A 21,681-nucleotide genomic window follows, 5' to 3' on the forward strand; every position below is an offset into this window, starting at 1 on the left:
ATAATTTTGTAATATTTGCCCTTGCATGGTAGTACAAACTCAGTTTTTCAGCTGAAAGGTCATCAGAGGGAGCTAATAAAAAAGCATGCATAACCCTTGCACCCAGGGTCCAGAAAACTTTCATTAAAAATATGGTGGTGGTAGCCACAGTAGTGGGGCATGGCCCTTAGTGTCAAAGTTTAGAGTGGATTCTGGTGTCACTCAATCATGGACTGTAATTGCCATATATTTAGCTGTGTAATCTTGTGCATAATGCTTAAACTCTCTAAGCTTTCATTTCCTCATCTGTTAAATGGGGGGATAATTAGCTTAAAGGTTGTTATAAGGATTAAATAAAATAGTATACTTACAGTGCTTACTTTGGTTTCTGGTACTCCATATTTTAAGCTCTTATTATCTATTATTGTATAATCAAACCATTTTATTTTTTTACTGTAATATTTCTGCTATTTTTCCCTGTATTTTTTGTTTGTCCCATGTACTCTACATTACTTTAGTAATTTAAAAAAAAGCTCAATAATGGTTTTATTAAAAAGGAAAGAAATTTCCAATTGTCCTTGGGAGTAAAATATCAGACCTGTGTTTACAGGCAGCAGAAAGTTGTTCATACCATCAGTTTTTGGTGGAGGAAACAGTTGTAAAATTGGATGCAACTGTTAGAAGCAGCAGTCTTTGCCTAAGTGCTGTTTCTCACTGTGCTGTTAGTGATAGAAAGGAAGTGCACTAATTCTCTAGGTGTCTTTCTACGGCCTAGAAGCTGGCTAAGGGGTGTAAATGAACGTGAAATGTTTATTTCCAGGCTTCTCTTGTGTTCTTTGAAGCTGAAAGGCTTGGGGATGGCCAGAGGTACTTTGTTGTGTTTCATCTACTCTATATCTCTTTTCCCTCCTTTACCTCTCTTTTTTTACTTTTAATGTGTCTTCTACCTTAATGTGCACACAAGACATTGATTAGCTTTGGTGCATTAGGGTGAACGCCAAAGGTTTTGTTTTCTCCTGTCTCTAGGTGAATTTCGTTTTATATAATAGGTGTATTTGAGTGTGCAAGTGAAATTTTTGTGAATTGAGCTATACTTAAAGATACGGTTAAGGAACCACAAAGTAAATCCTTGTGCAGTTTGCTCTGTAAAAATCTTAATTTGAATATATTTAGATTTCTTAATAAGCAGTTTTCCTGCATTTAGAGTACAATCTGTTTGTTATAATTTCATAGTGGTTGAAGAAGCATAGAATTTTTAGTCAGACTGCTTGGGTTCAAATCCAGGCTCTACCACTTAATAGCTTTTCTTACCTTGGGAATGATAATAACTATTGTTAGATATTGAAAGATAGCAGTACCTGTTTTAAAGGGTTGTCTGTAGAGCTGTTACACAACTGTGCTTCTGTGCTTCAAATCAGAGTGGTACTTTGTGTTTCTTAAATGTTAAGAGCTATTATTAATAAGCACAGGATCTGTTAGGGCATTGTGCTGGATAAGAGACCTTAAAGCCTAAAGCCCAGTTTGCTACCCACAAGAGGCCTATGATATTGTTGGTGGAGTGTTTAGGGAGAGATTAAAGCTAAGCTCTGCATCACATGATAAAGGCAAATGCTTTATAAGAGTTAAAAGGAATAGGCCATGAAAAAAGCTTTATGAAGTTTTGAGCCACCAATGAATTCTAGGAAAGGAAACGGCCTGAGGGAAGAGAAGCAAAGGAAATGGCTAGGAAACATTGGGCCTGGTGCATAGAATTAGAGGTAATGGGAGCGCTTTTCAGTTAACTTTTAGAAGTAACCTGGGAGTATAGTTTGATTGAATCCTGTGATTAGGAAGCCTGATCATCCAGTACACCTGAAATGTAGCCTTGTCCAGTTCTTCTCTTGTGCTGAGTGGGGAAGTGAATTGGGTGGGGTTGCACTGTGGAGGGGCAGCCATCCAGGTTCACACCTCCTTTCTCTGATATATCTTTGCAGTATGACTTCTCCTTGGAAAAGAAGACCATTGAGTGGGCTGAAGATATTAAGAAAATCCAGGATGCCCAGCGGGAAGCAGAGCGCATGGCTGAAGAAGCAGAAGCTAAAGTGAATTCTAAGAGTGGACCAGAAGGCGATAGCAAAATGAGCTTCTCCAAGACTCACAGTACAGCTGCAATGCCACCTCCTATTAACCCCATCCTCGCCACTTTACAGCACAACAGCATCCTCACCCCAACTCGGGTCAGCAGCAGTGCCACGAAGCAGAAAGTTCTCAGCCCACCCCACACAAAGGCAGATTTCAACCCTGCTGACTTTGAGTGTGAAGAAGATCCATTTGATAATCTCGAGTTAAAAACTATTGATGAAAAGGAAGAGCTGAGAAACATTCTGACTGGAACCACTGGACCCATTATGGCTCAGTTATTGGATAATAACTTGCCCAGAGGAGGCTCTGGGTCTGTGTTACAGGATGAAGAGGTCCTGGCATCCCTGGAGCGGGCAACGCTAGATTTCAAGCCTCTTCACAAACCCAATGGCTTTATAACCTTACCACAGTTGGGCAACTGTGAAAAGATGTCGCTGTCTTCCAAAGTGTCCCTCCCCCCCATTCCTGCAGTGAGCAATATCAAATCCCTGTCCTTCCCCAAACTTGACTCTGATGACAGCAATCAGAAGACAGCCAAGCTGGCAAGCACTTTCCATAGCACATCCTGCCTCCGCAGTGGCACGTTTCAGAATTCCCTAAAGCCTTCCACCCAAAGCAGTGCCAGCGAGCTCAATGGGCATCATACTCTTGGGCTTTCAGCTTTGAACTTGGACAGTGGCACAGAGGTGCCAACCTTGAACCCTTCTGACATGATTTCCCAGATGCCTTCCTTCTCTGTCTTGTCTGTGTGCACAGAAGAATCATCACCTCCAAATACAGGTCCCACGGTAAGCCTTTACAATACCCCTAAATTAGCCCCGGCTGGTGTGGCTCAGTGTATTGAGCACCAGCCTGTGAACCAAAGGGCCACTGGTTTGATTCCCAGTCAGGGCTCATGCCTGGGTTGTGGGCCAGGTCCTCAGTTGGGGGTGCACAGAGGCAACCACACATTGAGCTTTCTCTCTTTCTCCCTCCCTTTCCCTCTCTCTAAAAATAAATAAAATCTTTTAAAAAATTAAATAAATCCCCCTAAATTAAAGCTCCACAGATTTCTAACTTCTTGCTAGCAGTTGCCACCACCACATTCTTTTTTTCAAGGTTTAGGGCAAGATGGGCATGGCCAGATTAACTTTGCTCATGTATAAGTATATGTATTCTGATACTTTTCCTGAGGACAAGTATTATTAGCTCTGCACCTGTGTGGTTAATGTGGGCTTGTTCCTGCCCGTGTCTTTTGGTCTTTTCCTTTGAAAAGATAATATATGTCTTGTGAATGATGTTTTCTTGCCTAATCAATTTTTTCTGTGCTGAATGTCTTGTTTGTGCTTTTTTATAATATATTTATTATGCCATTACAGTTGTTCCATTTCCCCCCTTCGTTTCCCTCTATCCTGCACACCCCCTCCCTCCCACATTCCCCTCCTTTAGATCATGTCCATGGGTCATAAGTTCTTCAGCTTCTACATTTCCCATACTACTCTTGCCCTCTCCCTGTCTATTTTCTCCCCTCCGTCTATGCTACTTATTCTCTGTACCTTCTCCCCCCCTCTCCTCCTCCCACTCCTCTGTTGCTAACCCTCCAATATGATCTCCATTTCTGTGGTTCTGTTCCTGTTCCAGTGGTTTGCTTAGTTTGCTTTTGTTTTAGGTGTGGTTGTTAATAACTGTGAGTTTGCTGTCCTTTCACTGTTCATATCTGTTATCTTCTTTTTCTTAGATCTAAGTCCCTTTAACATTTCATATAGTAAGGGCTTGATGATGATGAACTCCTTGAACTTGACCTTATCTGAGAAGCACTTTATCTGCCCTTCCATTCTAAATGAAAGCTTTGCTGGATAGAGCAATCTTGGCTGTAGGTCTTTGGATTTCATGACTTGGAATACTTCTTTCCAGCCCTTTCTTGCCTGTAAGGTCTCTTTTGAGAAATCAGCTGACAGTCTGATGGGAACTCCTTTGTAGGTGACTGTCCCCTTATCTCTTGCTGCTTCTAGGATTCTCTCCTTCATTTGAATCTTGGCTAATGTAATTATGGTGTGCCTTGGCGTGTTCCTCCTTGAGTCCAACTTCTTTGGGACTCTTTGAGCTTCCTGGACTTTCTGGAAGTCTATTTCCTTTGCCGGATTGGGGAAGTTCTCCTTTATTATTTGTTCAAATACGTTTTTCATGTGTTGCTCTTCCTCTTCCCCTTCTGGTACCCCTATAATTTGGATGTTGGAACACTTAAAGATGTCCTGGAGGTTCCTAAGCCTCTCCTCATTTTTTTTTGAATTCTCATTTCTGTATTCTTTTCTGTTTGGTTGTTTCTTCTTTCTGGTTCAGTCCATTGATTTGAGTCCCAGTTTCCTTCCCATCACTATTGGTTCCCTGTTCATTTTCCTTCATTTCGTTTAGTGGAGCCTTCATTTTTTCATCTAATTTCCGACCAAAATCAACCAATTCTGTGAGCATCCTGATCATCAGTGTTATGAACTGTGCATCTGATAGGTTGGCTATCTCTTGGTCACTTAAAAGTATTGGCTCTGGGGCTTTGATTTGTTCTTCTGTTTGAGCCATAATTTTTTGGTCTGTTCCCACTTGTTACATATGAGGGGCGGAGCCTTAGGTGTTCACCAGGGCAGGGCAACCCAGTTGCTGGGTTGTGACGCTGTATGTGGGGGCAGGGTCAGAGAGGGAACAATGGCGCTTGTTCTGCTCTCTCAGATTTCAGTCCTCTCTGCTGCTTCCCACAAGCAAATGTGCCCTTCTGGTGCTGGTTCCCAGGTGGGTGGGCTTGTGTGCATTCTAGGACCCTGTGGGTCTCTCCGGTGAATTCTCCTATGAGGCTGGGAGTCTCTCCTAGCACCTCAACCCCCGAAAGTTTTTCTAGTTGGTGCTTTTAGGCTTTATTTCCCTGTGCTGGGGCCCTGGGTTGTGAGGTCTATCTCACTGCTCACTCCTTTGCCTGGTTTATCTGAGCATGAATGTGTGACCGCCGTCAGCCAACCGCCTTGCGTTCCTCACTGGGTCTGCTCATTTTCTCCCTGTGCCGGGGGTCTCCTAGCCCTGTGCCACCTGTGTGCCCAGGTCTGCCAACTGCCGCCTTTTCCTGCTGTGACCCCTCTCCACTGGCTGCTAACTCCACCCCTCTTACTGGTCTGGGTGAATGGTTGTTGGACTTCTGTACAGTTCTATTTTCTCTCTATTCTGGTTGTGTTTTTGTTTCTAAATCTTTATTGTCCTTAATTTTGGTTGTGCGAGGAGGCACAGTGTTTCCACCTACGCCTCCATCTTGGCCGGAAGTCTGTGTTTGCATTTTTTAAAGGCCTTGTGTGTGTGTGTGACTTTTTCCTATTACCTTCATTTATTTTATTTAAGGTTGCTTGGTACTCCTTATTATATCTTCTCCCTGCCTCCCTCTCTTCTCATTTTGCCTTGAAGTTTGGCTCTTTGTGTATACCATGGTTCAGCTAATTTGGGGTGGTTTCTTCATACTGGGTGGTGTCTTAGTACCTGAGAGATAATCTGTATTGGAAATCCAATTAAAATGTAAAAATTTGTCACATTTAAACATGATTTTAATCCTGCAATCCCCCCCCCCCNCCCCCCCCCCCCCCCCCCACTAAGGGCTTTGCAGTTTTCTCCAAAGGGACAGAGAGGAAGGGAAGGTAGGAATTCAGATTTAGTGTTGAAGTATGGGTTGATTTAAAAAGTTATCTTGTGTCATCTTTTAGAAAATCCGGTTTTGTCACACCCCAAAAAGTTGCATATGCAGTGAGTGTAGCGTTTCCTCTTCTAGTTGTTTCAGCAGCAGAGTAATACATTGTTACATTCTGGGATAGATACTGTGGAAGCCCAAGAACCTTTTGCTATACCAGCTCATAGATTTTTAAAATGACAGCCTATTAAAGACTGTATTTAGAGCTAGAAAGGAGGCTGGCTGTATTGGTGGGATTATCAGAGACCACGACAAGCCTGCTATTGGTAGAAAGATGAACCCTGGCCTCCTTTTACAGCCAGTGTAGGGTCTCAGGACTAGCATTGCTGGTAAATGATGGTCTCCGTCAGCACTTCCATTGTCAGAGCTCACTGCTGCTTGTAAACTTCCATGGACCTTGACCCAGATAAACTCGACAGTACATAAAACTCTAGTGTTATGTCCTAGGAGTAGGCGTCATCCTGATTCTTCCTGACTCTTACACTTTAGAGAAATTAAAAGCACTCTGGAAAATATTAGGGATCCTCAACCCACCCACCCACCCCCAATAGTAACCATTTAGATGAACTAATGACAGTGTTTAATTGGATTTCCAATACAGACTATCCCTCAGGTACTTTGACAGAGATCCTTCTCAAACCAGAACACCCATCATTCTTTGACCCACCTGATTGTGAAAATTTTTTTGGATCCATTCATTTTAGGGTGAGAGGTGGCCTGTTTCTTGCTGGCTTGGGGACTTCCTGCCTTCAAGGGACAGATAGAGGCAGAGCTGGAGTTCTGGTATTTGTCTAAGGAAGTCATGACCCTTGCCCTTAGGGAACAAAAGCCTTGATTCCATCTTGGCTTTCTGTCTTAGTGTGAAGTTTTAAAGCCCACAGTGAGAACCTTTCCCAGTGAGAGAAGCTCTTTCCTCCAGGTAGTTGGTGAGTTGAGGCCAGAGTGCAGTGGTGTGGTCAGCTGGGCTGTGCATATCCTTTACTTAGAAACTCCAGGGGAGGTATTCCTGGAATTTGGTTCTTGTTGGCTATTTTAGGAATAATGTATTTTAGGTCTTTTTATATTTTGATTTCATGTTTTAGTTTTTATATAAACTAATCTCAGAAGTTGAGAAATCCATGGGATCATCTTGAGAGACAGTCTTTGTACCCTTATTCTGAGTCCAACATAAAACTGCCTGACCTAGTTCTAGCCTTTGTCTCTTCTTACTATGCCCCAGCCGTTCAGGGCCTTGCTCTGTGCACAGGTTAGGCTCACTCCACCATTAGGTTCCCTTTCTCCAGGTGTGGATATATACCTCTTTTAGGTAGTTACTTCATATTTCTGCCTTTCCCTTTACACTTCTGAATTTCAGTTTACTAATTGTGGGCCACTAAGCATAAAAGAAGTGCCTCTTTTCTTTTAACTTGTATTTTAAACAGTTTTTGACATACAGAATCTCTTAGCATTAGGTGTTTGAATCTGTTGATCATTTCTTATATTGTCATTGCTTTAATACTTACAAAGTATTAAAGAACTTACGCTTAATGAACTTCTGTTTTTCAAAGTAATACAGTATATTTTAATGAAAACCTTTTAAGTATTTAAAAGGCTTATACTGAAAAACAGTAGCTCTCTGCCTCACCTCTCTCCATCTCCAACTTTGCTTCCCATTATCCAGGCACTTCAAGCTATTTCTGCTGGGATTGATTTGTTTCTAAATAAAATGCTTATATTGTTTTTTCTAAATTTATCCATTTTAGACAGTTTTATACTTTTGTAGTTGCTGAGGATTTAGTCTGTCCTCCTCTTCCTTCCCAGACCCTCCATCATATTTATATCATAAATTTGGGGTAAGTTAATATTATTTCTTTACATTATTATGATTGGGTAAATATATCTTGTCAAGTTCAGATAGTATACTGTGAATACTTTTTTGTGGCTTTTTCTTTCTCATAAACTACCCTATTCAAAAATGCTGCATAGTTTCTTTGTATTTATTTCTAATTTTGTTCAAATGCTCCAAAAGACCTATCAAAGGCCTAATGATAATTTTTCCATTTAAATATATTAGTTAACCTTTCAGTTTTTGAGTCCACAAATGAAGACAAAAATGTCTTCATTTTACCATTATGTGTGATTAATGGCTTGGCAATATTTAGATTTCCTATTTGAAGATCATTTTCCTTTAGGAATTTTCAAGGCATTGTTCCCTTAAATTTTTTTTTAAACTGAAGTATAAGCGCCACTGGTTTCTAGTATTCCGTATTCCCATGCCATCCTGATTTGTTCTTCCTGCCCTGACTCCCCTAAGCTTTCGGGATTCTTTTCTTCCTTTCTGGAGATTTGAAATTTTACCAGTGGTGGGCCTTATTCATTCATTGTGTGAGGCCCTCCAGGATCCTTTCAAACTAAGGCTCAGTCAGGATGTTTTAAAATCTAGGACTTTTGGGGATTGGGGAGTGAAATGTCTATGATATTTTCTGGAATTCCTATAAGCTGGATGTTGGATCTCCTTGACTGTTTTTCTGATTTGCTATATTTTGCTATTTCCTAGCTCTTGGGGATATTTCCTTGACTCTCCTATAACCTTTAAAAAAATCTCACAACCTTTTAAATAAAAATTTTACTGTTTCATTTTAAATTTCCAAGTGCTTTGTCTACTCTGTTTTGGTATTTCATGTTGCTGGTTTGGCTTTCTATTCATGTATAAGAGTGAGCACTAAAATAAAAGGCGGGGTGTATGTGTTGGGCTGTGCTTGCTGATCATTAAATTTCACTGTAAGTTGAAGGTTAGTGGGCTTTGAGGGGAGCTCTGCAAAATGTCAACATGTGAAGGTCTTCGCGGTTATTGTTTCTCCAGAGAATTCTGCTTGAGAGCTAAGGAAGGTTGGGTAAGGCTGCTATAGACTTTTACTTAATACCCATTTTAGTTCTTATATCTCTCCGCTATATGCTGTGCCTGATGTCTTATCTCCTCTTTGGTGCCTGGTTGGCATTTTCTAGAGACTAAACCTTTCACCTCCTGGAGAGGGGCAAAGGTGGGTGGGAAAGGTGTTCCCTGAGGGCTTTACTGCTTTGAGCACTCATTTTGTGGTCTTGTCTTATCCTAACAGTACCTTGTGCTTCCAAGCACTGAACCTATCCCAGGAGTCTGGAAGGGCTGGTGGACTGACTGTCTCTCTTGTCATTGCATTGCTTCTGTCAGTTACCATGCCTTCTTTAGCATTCCATGCTCTAAAATTTTATTTAAATATATTTCTCCTACTGTTCCCTCTTTTTCTTTGACCTTAAAGGTTAATAGTTTTCATAGTATTGTAGTGGGCTTTGGGGAGGTAGGATCAGTGCTGTTAAGTAAAATTGCCCTTTTGAAATCCTAATAGACCCCCACTTTTCAACACCTGTTGATCAGAGCCCTGTAAGTGCCAAGCCCAAAGCCAGGCCCCCAGGATTCAGAGCTCACATTAACATACTTTGATGTGAAGAATACTGTGCTACCAGTGTGACCAAAATGTTATTTGGCCATTGGTGTTCTTGAGCCCATGCCGGGCTCTGCCTCTGGAGAAATACAAGACAGACACACAGACAATCTTGAGGCCTGCAAAGTGGCCAGATTGGTGTGACTCCTGTAACCTAATGGCGGAGCCCTGTTATTGTGGGTTAGATGGCCAAGTGGAAGCAATAGATTTTGAGGCTTATAGTTTTTTTTGAATTTTCTCAGCTGACTTTGAGAGTTTTAGCTATATAATTTTGAACGTGCTTCTAGGACAGCAGGCTCCCTGCCTCCTAACTCTACCACCCCTCCCCCATGAAAAAAGGAAATAAAATTTTGTTGAAACATTTTTCCTGGCTCCTGGGAGCTGGGCCAAGCTGTAGTTTGGTCCTTTGGCCTTCATGCCTTCGGCCTGAGTCATTATCAGAAGTGATGGGAAGAGTTCATCATGGGACTGTGTCCACCAATCAGACTGGGGTTAATAAGGCCTGGTGGCTGAGAGCAGGCTGCCTGTAGCTAGTGCGTAGAGGGAGGGCCCTGTAGTACACATTGCAGTCCTCGAGGGCACAGCCTGGTATGGCTAATAGTCCTTTAGTCCTGGCTTTGTAGAACAGCAGCTGAAGCAGGGAATCGAAGTACAGTACATGGTGTGGGGTGAAGGTGGACTACACGTGTGGGAATAAGCACTGACAGTCTGCCCAGCCAATGAGAGAAGTGAGGATAGAGACACTGGGAGAGGCAACTCCAGAGTTTGGGCGTTGTGAGGTAAATGATCCCTTCAGGACTTTACTGAGACAGCCTGGGAAAGGGTATGGAGCCCTGGAGAGAAATCATAGCAGCCACCTTGGGCTTTAGTCCCATGGGCAGAACTTCAACTCAAGCCCAGAGGATCTGGGCATGGAAGGGCTTGTGGCTTTTGTGCTGCTTTCTCATCCTGCAAGGTGGGCTGAGGGCAGAGGACAGCCACACTTGGAGATGTTTTCCCAGCTTTTCCCTCCCTCACCTGGAGCTCCCCTAGCCTTCTTCATCCCTCTTCAGGATGTCTGGCCAGCAACCCGACCCTTTCCCCCAGGCAGACCTCTTGACTAGTGGTTCGATTCATGTCAGAAATGGCAAGCGCTTAGACTGGGTCATTTCAGTCACATGTCTTCTGGGGCCTGTGTCTTTCTTGTCTTGATCCTCTTATTTCTCTACCACTAGGTTACACCTCCTAATTTCTCAGTGTCACAAGTGCCCAACACTCCCAGCTGTCCCCAGGCTTATTCTGAACTGCAGACACTGTCCCCCAGTGAGCGGCAGTGTGTGGAGACAGTGGTCAACATGGGCTACTCTTATGAGTGTGTCCTGAGAGCCATGAAGAAGAAAGGAGAGAATATTGAGCAGGTGAGTGTTCGGTGGGTGGGGGTGGGGGTGGGGAGGGGTACGTGGTCAGCCAGAGAGAGGTCTCGGACCTCTGGAACTCAAGTAGTGTCCTGCCTCTGTCCTAGAGCCCCTCAGACACACAGCACCAGTGTCTGTTTCTGAGTTTGGGGGGACTCAGGACACTTTGTTGGGGAAACCAGCAGCCTCAGCAGCAGCGTTTCTGTTTTGGGAATGCTCTGGAACCTTGGCTGAAGGAGAAAGCCTTGGAAGTATTGAAACTGTTGGAAGTATTATTCAGTTACCCCCCTTCTCTGCCCCTCCTGCAAGTGTACCCTGGGGTTGAGGTATGATCGGATTTCTTCCAGAAATGTTTATCATGTCCTCATTGTCCAGGGACTTTCAAAATAGGGCACTGGAGTCCTAAACCTTAAGAGCATTTTCTGACTTGAGCTGTTTATGAAACAGAGGAATATCCTGCACAGGCTGTAGTTAATGTTCCAGGAGATAAGTGTCAACTGTAACAGGAACGCGTTTGAAAAGTGGCTAGTCATGTTCGGATGGGTGTGCCTCTCTTCAGCAGATAGTCACTGAGGTCCTGCAGTGTTGGATACAGTTCAAGGCACAAAATCAAGTCCTGTCTAGGATCTAATAAGAGCCAGGGTGTGGAGTAGATGTCATACTTGCTGGTTTGTGTAAGACTCTTGGGAAACAGACAGGAGTGGCAGTAGGTACTTAAGACTTTGTTTCTTTTTTTTAGATTCTCGACTATCTCTTTGTACATGGACAGCTCTGTGAGAAGGGCTTTGATCCTCTTTTAGTGGAGGAGGCTCTGGAAATGCACCAGTGTTCAGAGGAAAAGGTAGGAACCTTCATGCTTGATAAGAACCCCTGGAAAGGAGGGTTCCCATTGGCCTGCTACCCCCTTTGCCTACCAGTGACTGCAGGCAGAGGCAGTTGAAGTGCAGAATCTTCCAAGTGTCCAGATGGGTGTTTGGCTACTTTAGGTGTATTTGGCTCAGATGAAATGTTGGGTCAACAACTATCTAGAATCTCAAAGAAGGGAGTGGGGAAAAGACCTGGGCAAACAGCCATACTTTTGGGTGACTGGGAAGATTGTTAGTCACTGCTTATCCTGCCGGGATGGAAGTGCGGACATGGGTGATGGGGCTGGAACAAAGATTAGCAAGATTTGAGGCTGTGACGTCAGCCTGTCCCACCGTCCTCCACAGCCCTCTTCTGCTTGTTAGTGGACCTCAGAGAGGCCCAGGAGGCCCTGGCAAAGGATGCAGACTCCCCCAGGCACGTGTGTTTCTCCATACAGCTGTGTAGCCAGACCCCTTTCTTTAATCTCTACTCTCTTTTGTTCTTAGATGATGGAGTTTCTTCAGTTAATGAGCAAATTTAAGGAAATGGGCTTTGAACTGAAAGACATTAAGGAAGTTCTGCTATTACACAACAATGACCAGGAAAATGCTTTGGAAGACCTCATGGCTCGGGCTGGAGCCAGCTGAGACGAGCCCGGCCTACACCCTGCCACGGAACCACCCCTGCAGAAGGCCCTGAGGACCCCACCTATGGGGAAGGGGCACACTTCCCGATTTTCTTTTGGGGGTGGGAGGTCAGGTGTAGAGACTGTGCTTGCCAGTCTTTATGAGCCTAGGCTCTGAGCTGGGGAGAAAGTGGGGAAGATTTGGGTATGGGAATGCCCTCAGAACTGTCCTGGCTCCTTCTGTATTAAATGCATTTGTATTTTGAGAAGTGTCCTTCCCACCTTTGGCCCTCCAGAGAGACTTCGCTGGTTTTTCTGGGGTGTGTATGTCCTCAGCTGAAACCTGGCCTGGCTGCCAAAAGGAGTCGGGGAGAAGGGGTCGGGAGGCCATACTCAGTGCTGCTCTGGGGCCAGATGCTCCTCCCCCCTACACTGGTGGACTGAACTCTAATCCAGGTTGAGTGCAATTGAAAGGTTCTTCCAGGGTTTTATTTTTTTCTCCTTTTTAACAGTCTCTTAGTGTTACACTGGTTCTGCAATGTCACTGAGGTGCAAAGAATGTCCTTTTCCCCATGGGGCCCTGAGTGTGTCTCTTCTGCCAGGCAGTTACCATACTTCCCTGACCTAGCCTGTTTTTTTTTTTTTTGGCTTGGTTTGGACCATAATCCCCTGCTACCAGGATTTAGAGACCCCCCTGCTCTATGAAACAGTTGTCACATTAAGAAATCATTGGCCCCTTCCCAGAGTATCAAGTTGGAGAGAAACAGGCCATGATTTAGTTGCCCAGCACTAACTCCACCTCAGTTCTCTTTGGAGAACAGCCTTTCCTGCCAGCCCCCTGCTCTAGGATGACATAATGAATACACCTAGTCATAGAATCAATCTCTTTGGTTTGTTTTATATTATGCTGTACATCATTAAAGATCTAAATACAAAGGAAATACAGTCTTGATGAATCTAAAGTAATTTGCTAACTATTTTGATTCTTCATAGAGAACTACTAATAAAAATCTAAAAGGTATGTCCTGCTCTCATATTTTCTTTATTGCCAGTGGCTGTTATACTGGAGGTGGGGGCGGGGGTGTTGAAGGGACTTCCTGCTTAGATTTGCTGGGGATGAAATGGGACCTAACCAGATTCTGTCATATTTTTAAAAATTGATTGAGAGGCACATTGACTTACTATATGTGTTCATGCATTCATTGGTTGATACTTGTATGTGCCCCGACTGGGAATTAAACCTGCAACCTTGGCACACTGGGATGGCACTCCAACCAACTGAGCTACCTGGCCAGGGCCCATTTTCTCTTATTTTAATACTTCCCACTCTGTACCTGTGGAATTCAGGAGCTGGCTCTCCAGTATACATTGATTTTGGTTTGCAAAGGCAGGCGCAGACAGGTCTGTTTAAACCTGACTTAGCTTGGTCTTGGGCCAAGGACATATGCCTTCCTATGAGACTGGCTGTTGAGCTGAGACAGGCTGGGCCTTCGTGGTAATCACCTGGAAATGAGGAAAAAGTCGTTCCTGTGAGTAGGACCAGGCATTTATGTTCTCTGTCCAACAAGCAGGACTGGATTCAAACTGCTTCACCAGCTCTCAGTGGTGCTTTTGTGTCTGTGACAGAACTAGATTTATCCTTAAAGTTTCTTGTCCTTATACCTGATACTGCCCCATAGTCCCTCTTGTGCTCTTGGTTGGAAGTGGGTTTTTAATTTAGTGATCACTTGAAGGACTGCAGAGCCTTTGGGCCAGGGAAGCACCAAGGTGGAAAGAGGCTGCCCTCTCGTGGTCAAATCAGGCATGGCCAGAGGTTGACAAAAGTTGACGAAGGGTAGCACAGACTGCAGTCTCAGAAAGTCAGTTAACCCCTCTTCTGGCCTTTAAATTTAAGTCCTCCTTTTAAAACTTTAAAAAGTTATTCTTTACCTGTAGGAAATTAAAGTTTCACACCATAATAGGCCTCAGGGCCAGGCTGTGACACCCAAATCTCAGTTTGACCCAGGTGGCCTTGGTAAACAGACAATAGGCCACCTGGAGGCCACTTTGTATTTCTTGTCTTAAGCTTCTTCCTGCTAAAAAGATAGGCAGAAAGCAGAACTCAAATTAAGATGTGTGTGTGTAAAAATTCTGCTTCAGAGTCTCAGACTGTTTACTAGAACACTCAATGCCAAGATACTGAACAGACTCTTGAGAGGGAGGAGTGGATCAGGGTGATTCTGGATGAAGTGAGGCTTGGGAATAGACTTGCCTGAGAACCGCCAACTCAGCTATTCTGTGCGTGGGTGAGGAGTCAGAGACAGGAGCCGGGAACTGCCACAGGAGTACGAGGACTACTGGGGCCTGTAAAAGCCTGATCATCCCAGCACAAGGCAGACATGGAGAAAGAACTGGATTGTAGGAAGGGAGGAGAACTGAAAGCATAAAGCCTGTCTCACATCTGCTGTTAAACACACAGCAAGTCGAGGTTTATTCATTTTCCATTTCAAAAGCTAACCTAAAGCCCCAGACAATGGGGCAGAGCTCCCCCTGCCCCTGCACCGCTAACACCGATGTTTTAGTTTTTTGGCTGAGTCCTGACCACAGGCACAGAATCCACCTGATAAAGCTCCTGGGCTCAGCATGTTATCTTCCCCAGCTTGTGACCTCTGGCCTCTAGGTTACCACTGACTACCCATACTCTTAATTTCAAATTCAGAAACATCTACAGGGTTATTGTTGGACCCAACTGTGTTTCTACAGACAAGGGGTTAGTAAGATAAGTTCTCTTCCAGCCCCAAATAAAGGGAGGGGTATATTAAGAAACTCCTGTGCTTGCTTGGAACTGAAAGGTAAAGGCTTGTCCCTGAGAGAGGGGCTGGGGCCCAGTCCAGGCATGTGTGGCTGTGGAGAGGCTGGCATGACGGGACTATTGAATGGGTTCTGGAATCTGCAGGATGACCTGGCAGAGGCCCCTCTGGCCCCTGAGAATCCAGCACAGACTCTTGAGCTGCCCCACTACCCCATACTGGATCTTGTTCTAAGACACCACTGTCTTCTCAGGGGCCTCAGATAGCCCGTGGCAGGCCAGGTATAGCTGTAGCTGGTTTCTCAGACTCTGGATACACTTGGACTTCAGAACCATGATTTCATCCAACTGAGTGACAAAGTCTTCAAAATCCTAAGACAGGAAACAAAGGACAAATGATGCTGTTGCTCGCCCTCTCCCAGGTCTGCTTTTTTCTTGCAGGAAGATTTCAGAGCCCAGGCCCCTTCAGCTGGAAATCCTGCAAGATAGTCACTATTGCACAGGGTGGGGGCCCACTTCTCTGCATTTGAAACACTTCAGAGAGGTGTTTTTCAGGGTAGGGGCTATTTTCATAGAAGTGCTTCTGGTCTGCATGTGGCTCACTGTTACTGTCACAGGCAGGACCCCAATAAGCCAGTAGGAAAGCCATAATGGTGAAGGATAGAGGTTAGAAACACTTTAGCCTGAGAATAGGGAGTATAGCACCATTATCCCACCTGTACCTGGGCTCCCGCAAGCTATTCCAGAGGAGTGGCAAGAGGATGCCCAAGGCTTCACAACAATGAATGAAGTAACAGTAGAGTGTGACAGCTGACCCTTATCCCACACCTAACCACAGCAAACAAAGTTGACCATCCAACTAGCTACAGGCTAATTCCCAAAAGCCCCTGAGTATCCAGCCAATGCCACTTACATTAGGGGCCAGTTGGTTCATCAGGGTCTCCTCCTTGAAGCCCAGCTTGGCCATTTCATCCAGCTGTTCCTGGTGTGCTTGGATAACCACCTGCCTGGGAACACCATAGGGGATGCTGTGAGCCTCTGGGCCTGCCACCTCGCCTGGGCAGCTTTCTAGAACTAAGCCCCAATTCCAGGCCAGGAGCTGGCTTTGCTGAAAGTCAAGGCTTTGACCAGGGCCAGCTCACCCCACCTCCTTACCTCCTCACCTTTTCTTCTCTGGACTCGTCAAGGGAGTAGGGAATACCAGTGAGATGCTAGGAGTGAGAGGGTCTCTGGTGCTATCCCCTAGCTCTCTAGAGTTCTCCACAGCTTCTCTGCAAAAAGGCTCAAGAGTGTGCCAACTGTAGCTGTCATACTTGGCACAAGGTACAGCCTGCTGCCTAGGAGGAAGCGGGTCCATCCACTCTGGCAGGCCTGCTCCAGTGTGTTTTGTGTTTTATTCCTGCTGTTCATTTCAGACCCATCTAAGCAGACCCCCTTGAGAAGCTGGACAGATCTTTCTCTAGTCAAACAGCTCTGACACAGCCAACTATAGCCATTCCCAGAACAGACAAAATGTTAAGCTGGGGTGGGACTAGGAGTGCCAAAGGGGTTAAGTCTCAGGAAGAAAATCCAACTTACTGTGCATGCCCCAGGGCCGGCTGATGCAGTGCCCCAACAGTCTTGGGAGAGCAGACGGGGACCAGGGGAGAGCCTGGCCTTGCTAAGCACTTTTGGGTTGGCCTGTATTGGAGCCATACGATGTCTTCATCGTAGCAGGGCAACTTGATGGAGTCTGTGGACAAATCCAGCTCCTGCCAACCGAGCCCTGCCAGAAGCTTTCTCTCCTGAGCCCAGGGCTGGTCAGTCACACCACTGCTTTCTGCTTGTGGGGTGGGTGTAGGCTCACAGTAGGGTCCTCCAGTATGTATGGTGGAGAAGGGCTTTCCTGGGAAATCCTGGGAGCTGTTCAGCTCTGTCTCCTCAGCATCGGCGTCATACTGCTCACTAGCCACATTCTCCTGGGAGAAGACTGCAATGTCTCTGCTCCGGCTGACCTCCCCCACGTCAGCCTCCCTGTTGCACAGCTTGTCAGGTGGGTGCTGACGGATGGGCGAAGGGGACAGAGCTGGAAGATCACCACCAGGCTTATTGTCAGGGGGAGATGACGACAGCCACAGGTGCCCACTTGCCAAAGACACTGGCAGAACTGCCTCTTGATCACCAGGTGACACTCTGGGGCCCACAGCTGCACCCCCTGTACCTGCTAGACTGTGTGTAGCCCAATGCTGGGCTGGCTGATTCAAGGGAGGGGGGCCCTCATCATCTGGGTTTTCTAGGAGGGACACAGTGAGGGGAGCCATCAGTCCAGAAGCATATTCAGAGCATGTGTCTGATTCCTCTCTGGTGTCTTCTCGGAAAGAGTTACTATTTTTCATTGTTTTGGTTGCCATATTTGGGCTGTCTTCGCTGATTTCTTTCAGAGGTGTGCTAACTGTGTCTCTTGGGTCTGGGGATCCAGGAACTGCAATGAGGGATAGTGATAAAGTGAAACCATCTTCCTTCAGGGATGGTGAGCTGCCCTCAGCCTGCCTGGGAACTTCGCCTCTGAAGGCGTTCTGTTTGAGATCAGAGGCAGAGCCACTGCCTCTTCTCTGGTTGTATGCAAAGTCTACCTGGGAGCAGTAAGGCTTCTCTGCCAGTATGTCTCTGGGAGAAGGCCCTGAGCAAGTAGAGTCCTCTTCTCTGCTGCGGTCCGAGGGCACCTCACTTGGGCTGTGGCCGAGGTGAACTGCTGCCTTTCTGTGGCCTGTGGGATCCCTGGAGCACATCCAGCTCCCAGCTAGATCTTTCTCATCACCATCTAACCTGGGGCTAAAAAAGAGACTCTGCCGCCTTTCCGCCACCTGCTCCTCAGGACCTTGTTCCCTCTGATGAAGGAAGAATGAGCCTTCGCTATTCTCCCGAGTGTTTCTGTGCTTTGTGGTCCTCTGACTGGAGACATGTGAAAAAGAATCTTCGCTGAAATCGCTGTCATCAAGGTCCTCAGCTTGGGCTCCAAGACTCTCAGAATTAGAGTGCAGGGGGGGAGGGGGCTCGTTCTGGAACTGCCCCTCTTGGGGTCTGTACTGGCATAAAAGCCTTTCCAGCGGCTGGTACTTTAACTTTTGTTGGAGGAGAGGTGGCTGCTGGAACTGCTGGTGATAAAAGCGCAAATGTTCCTCCCTTTCCTTCTGATGTGGAGGGATGTTTGTCCAAGCTTCAGAGGCAGGCCTGGCAAGCGTGCCCTCCGTGCCGCCCTGACTGTACTCTACTGGGTGGTGGACGTTGCCAAAGGAGAGCCCAGCTCGTGACACGAGCTGCTTCTGCACTGGCTGCACAGTCTGCACTTTCTTGCACTTGCTGGTTAGCTGACCAAGCACCGGGCCTTCCCCTGGGCCAGGGGCCCTGCTTCCCCACCCGAGGGCAGCTTTGTTGCCGATTTGATTTTTCTCAGAGCACAGTGAAGCTGACTCTTCCTCCCTTTTTTTGGCTAAATGTCCAGACCGCATGGTTCCTTTGATGGGGCTAGTCTGCATGCCCCACTCCTGAGGAGGACTCCCTCTGGAACCACCCCTTTTACCAGGGACTTTAGGTACAGCAGCCAAAGGGATGTTGGGTGGGTGGCTGGCCAGAGGATGGGCCTTTCCTCTCATGGAGCCAGGGGCCGCTGTGAGTGACTGCTGAAGCCCCAGCTTGACTTTTTTGGGAGAACACTTGTCCCCTGTCAGGGCCACAGGAGAACTCTGAATTCGTTTTGGAGAAGAGTTTCCAGATGTCCGGTTTCGACTGGCAGCTGGAGTGCAACATTTGATGCCTTTCTTTAGTTCTTTGACCCTGTAAATAACCATTTTATATTAAAGGTGATTTTAATTCTTTTCTAAAAGGTTCCATTCAGAATGCAATCTAATTTTTTTTAAAGATTTTAATTTATTTTTAGAGAAATGGGAAGGGAAGGAGAAAGAGAGGGAGAGAAATGATGTGTAGTTGACTCTCACGTGGCCCCCACTGGGGACCTGGCCTGCAACCCAGGCATGTGCCCTGACTGGGAATCGAACTGGCAACCCTTTGGATCACAGCCTGCACTCAATATACAGCTATATACAGCTATACCAGCCAGGGTGTGTGATTTTTCGTGTTCTAGAATTCCTTTTATACAGCTTTCAGAGAAAACAAAACTTAAAGAAAAGTATTATGAGGATTAGGAGTTTTTTTTAATCTGGGAGAGAATAAGAAATGGGGAGATTCTGCTTCAGTGTGACATGCTTCTTCCCTCGAAAAGAAAAAGTCCACGTCTTCTCTGAGGCATATAAGCATGCACCCAACATTCCATAGAGTTCTGGAAATCACCACAGTCCCATGTGAGGGACAGGCCAGAGGAGCCAGTGTCAGAACTGCACTACATCCAAGTGAGGCAATATAGAAGCTAGGAAAATTCCTTGGCAAGTGCAGTAGGGAAACTGAGACAGACAGCTAATCAAACTGGCCGAGCAGTTCACAGCCAGGTGCAGATGGTCATCAGGATGGAAAGCCCAAGCCCCTTCCCTCAAGTGTCCCAGAATACCTGGCAGGGGGCAAAACTGGGAAAACAAGAACCTCATCCCTAAGGTAACCTCTCCTCCCCTGGCCTTTGCTCCCTGGAGACAACATCTAGACCTGAGTTTTGTTTCAGCTCTAGGCCCAGAAAGCTGAGCTAACCTCATATGGAACCAGCTGCATCGAATAATGACCCTGCTCTGACGCCAGTCAAAGACCAAGCCCTGAGAGGACACACCCCCAAAGTTGATGCATACACTATTGAGATCCTCCCCTGTGACCTCCCCTAAGATTTCCACCCTTAAAAGTTTTTAGGGTGAAGGGCCCAGTGCCAGCTCTCCCTCCCCTCTCCCTGCAGGATGCCCACACCTTCCCCCTCCCCTTCCATCTTCCCACAGACATGCATCTCCTAAACTCTGGGGGACCCCATGAGCCTTGTAAAGAGGGCAGCAGTAGGCAGTGACAGTTCGGCCAGACAGGCCCCTGAACCTGTCCCCAAGGACCGTCCCTTTTCTCTGGCTTCTAGTGAGCTAAAGCAGGCCCATGAAGGCTCATTTCTTTTCTATAATTTTTCCAGAGAGCCAAGGCAGCCTGTTTTAAGTCCTCCTGTTATTTCTTCTATGTTAAGCCTTTCCCTGTTTACTGCTCCAGCTATAATAAGTGTACCCTCATAGTCCCCTGGACTTGTGAAATCTTTCCTATACAAAATCAAGAACCCACACACTAGCAGCTGGCCCTAGGCAGACCCACAATGGGCCAGGTCCCCTTTCTGGTAATGCAAGCAGGGCCCACTCCATGATTCCTGAAGGTGGGCCAACTCAGGAGCTCACCTAGTCACTGGTCCACAAACAGCCCCCTTTACCCGAAAACCACCTACTTTAAGGCTTCTGAGAAAACGAGTTCCCTCAAACCTGCTGCGTACTTCAAGAAACAAAAGCCCTCTACAAATAATCAGGTTTGTGCTAATACCATTAAGGGGAAAACGACCTGTGTATTCCCAGAGTTTCTCAACTTTAGCACTAGTGGCATTTGGGGCCAGGCCATTCCTTGCTGTGGGGGCTGTCCCGTGCACTGTGGCATGTTTAACAGCACCCTTGGCCTCTCCCCACCAGATGCTCCTAGCACTTCTCCCCAGCCATGGCAATCGAATGTCTCCAGATACTTCCAAATGTCCCCAGGGAGGCAAAATCACCTGGCAGACAGAATCCACTAGGAAACTTTAGAGAACACAGAAAAATCCAGAATTAGGTATCTGCTAGGATTCAGTTATCAAGATCAAAGTCTCTTAGTCTGTGATACTTAACACAAAAACACTATAAAAATTAGGAATTATAAAAGGCATCAAGTAAAAATGTAACTGTCCAGTGGTTTGTAGATTCTGCACTAATATCTTCTATGCGGGAGCAATACTTCTGCCTGGGATCTCCTGGAAAATGTCTTTTCCATTGTTTTGATTTTAATCCAATCCTCAGTGGGGGCTAAATGACTGCTTTGGCCATTTCTGAAAACCAAGATAGTAAACCTGACACTGAAACTTGATTTAAAGCTTCCTTTTAGGTCTGAGAGGCAAGGCAGGCAGATAACACAGCTAAGCAAAGATACGTAGCAAGACATGACCTGTGTTCGCAGACGGGCCTTGCTCAGGTGCTGCAGTAGGGCTGACAGCTGCCGCAGCAGGTCGAGGCGGTTCCAAGTTACTTCTGTTACCAAAAATCTGAGCTATTTTAGTTTCATTAAGAGAAACACCAGGATTCCTTCCAGAAGTAACAGTAAATAATTCTGGAAACCTGGGTGCCAAAAGGAATCTTATAGGTAATTTTATCATTGATGCTAAATGCTTCCAATGTACTCTGTTACCCAAATCGCTTCTGTCACTGAGCTCTTCTCTGACATACCTGACAGGGGTCTGGCTGGAACTTTACTTTTGGACTATTTAGCAGCATTTTCCTAGTATGTGGGGAAATGAACATTTTAAATTAGGGGAAATTTTAAAATAAGCAATAAAATCACCCTCATCCTGTGAGGGCATAGATTGTCACCTAAAATTTAGTCAGGCCTCATTTAAGCACATAAAGCAAATAGATTTCATATTTATTTTCAATAATTTATCAGACTGTTTTGAATGGGAGAGATTGTTTCTATTGTACTTTTCCTATTTTTTTTAAAATTTTTAGATTATTTATTTATTTATCTTTAGAGGGGAAGGAGAGAGGGAGAGAAACATCAATGTATGGTTGCTTTTTGTGCGTCCCCTGCTGGGAGTT

The 21,681-nt window shown here is 45.7% G+C and overlaps 2 protein-coding genes across 4 annotated transcripts in view; one reads left to right on the plus strand and one right to left on the minus strand.

Annotated features, from left to right (window-relative positions):
- Positions 1-12,866, plus strand: part of UBAP1 (ubiquitin associated protein 1) — a 61,858-nt gene extending 48,992 nt beyond the window's left edge. For all 3 annotated transcript variants that reach the window (XM_037036166.1, XM_037036167.1, XM_037036165.1), the window contains 4 exons: positions 1,953-2,888; positions 10,467-10,649; positions 11,386-11,487; positions 11,999-12,866. In XM_037036166.1, coding sequence (XP_036892061.1) covers positions 1,953-2,888; positions 10,467-10,649; positions 11,386-11,487; positions 11,999-12,139 — 1,362 coding nt within the window. In that variant the 3' untranslated portion in view covers positions 12,140-12,866. The remainder of the gene's footprint in view (positions 1-1,952; positions 2,889-10,466; positions 10,650-11,385; positions 11,488-11,998) is intronic.
- KIF24 (kinesin family member 24) overlaps positions 12,750-21,681 on the minus strand; it is an 88,543-nt gene continuing 79,611 nt past the window's right edge. The window contains exons 11-13 of the mRNA XM_037036164.1: positions 16,484-18,718; positions 15,819-15,912; positions 12,750-15,277 (exon numbers count right to left, since the gene is read on the minus strand). Coding sequence (XP_036892059.1) covers positions 15,137-15,277; positions 15,819-15,912; positions 16,484-18,718 — 2,470 coding nt within the window. The 3' untranslated portion in view covers positions 12,750-15,136. The remainder of the gene's footprint in view (positions 15,278-15,818; positions 15,913-16,483; positions 18,719-21,681) is intronic.

This window comes from Sturnira hondurensis, unplaced genomic scaffold, assembly GCF_014824575.4.
Source record: "Sturnira hondurensis isolate 20B ecotype Veracruz unplaced genomic scaffold, ASM1482457v3 Scaffold0022566, whole genome shotgun sequence".
Classification (NCBI taxonomy): domain Eukaryota; kingdom Metazoa; phylum Chordata; class Mammalia; order Chiroptera; family Phyllostomidae; genus Sturnira; species Sturnira hondurensis.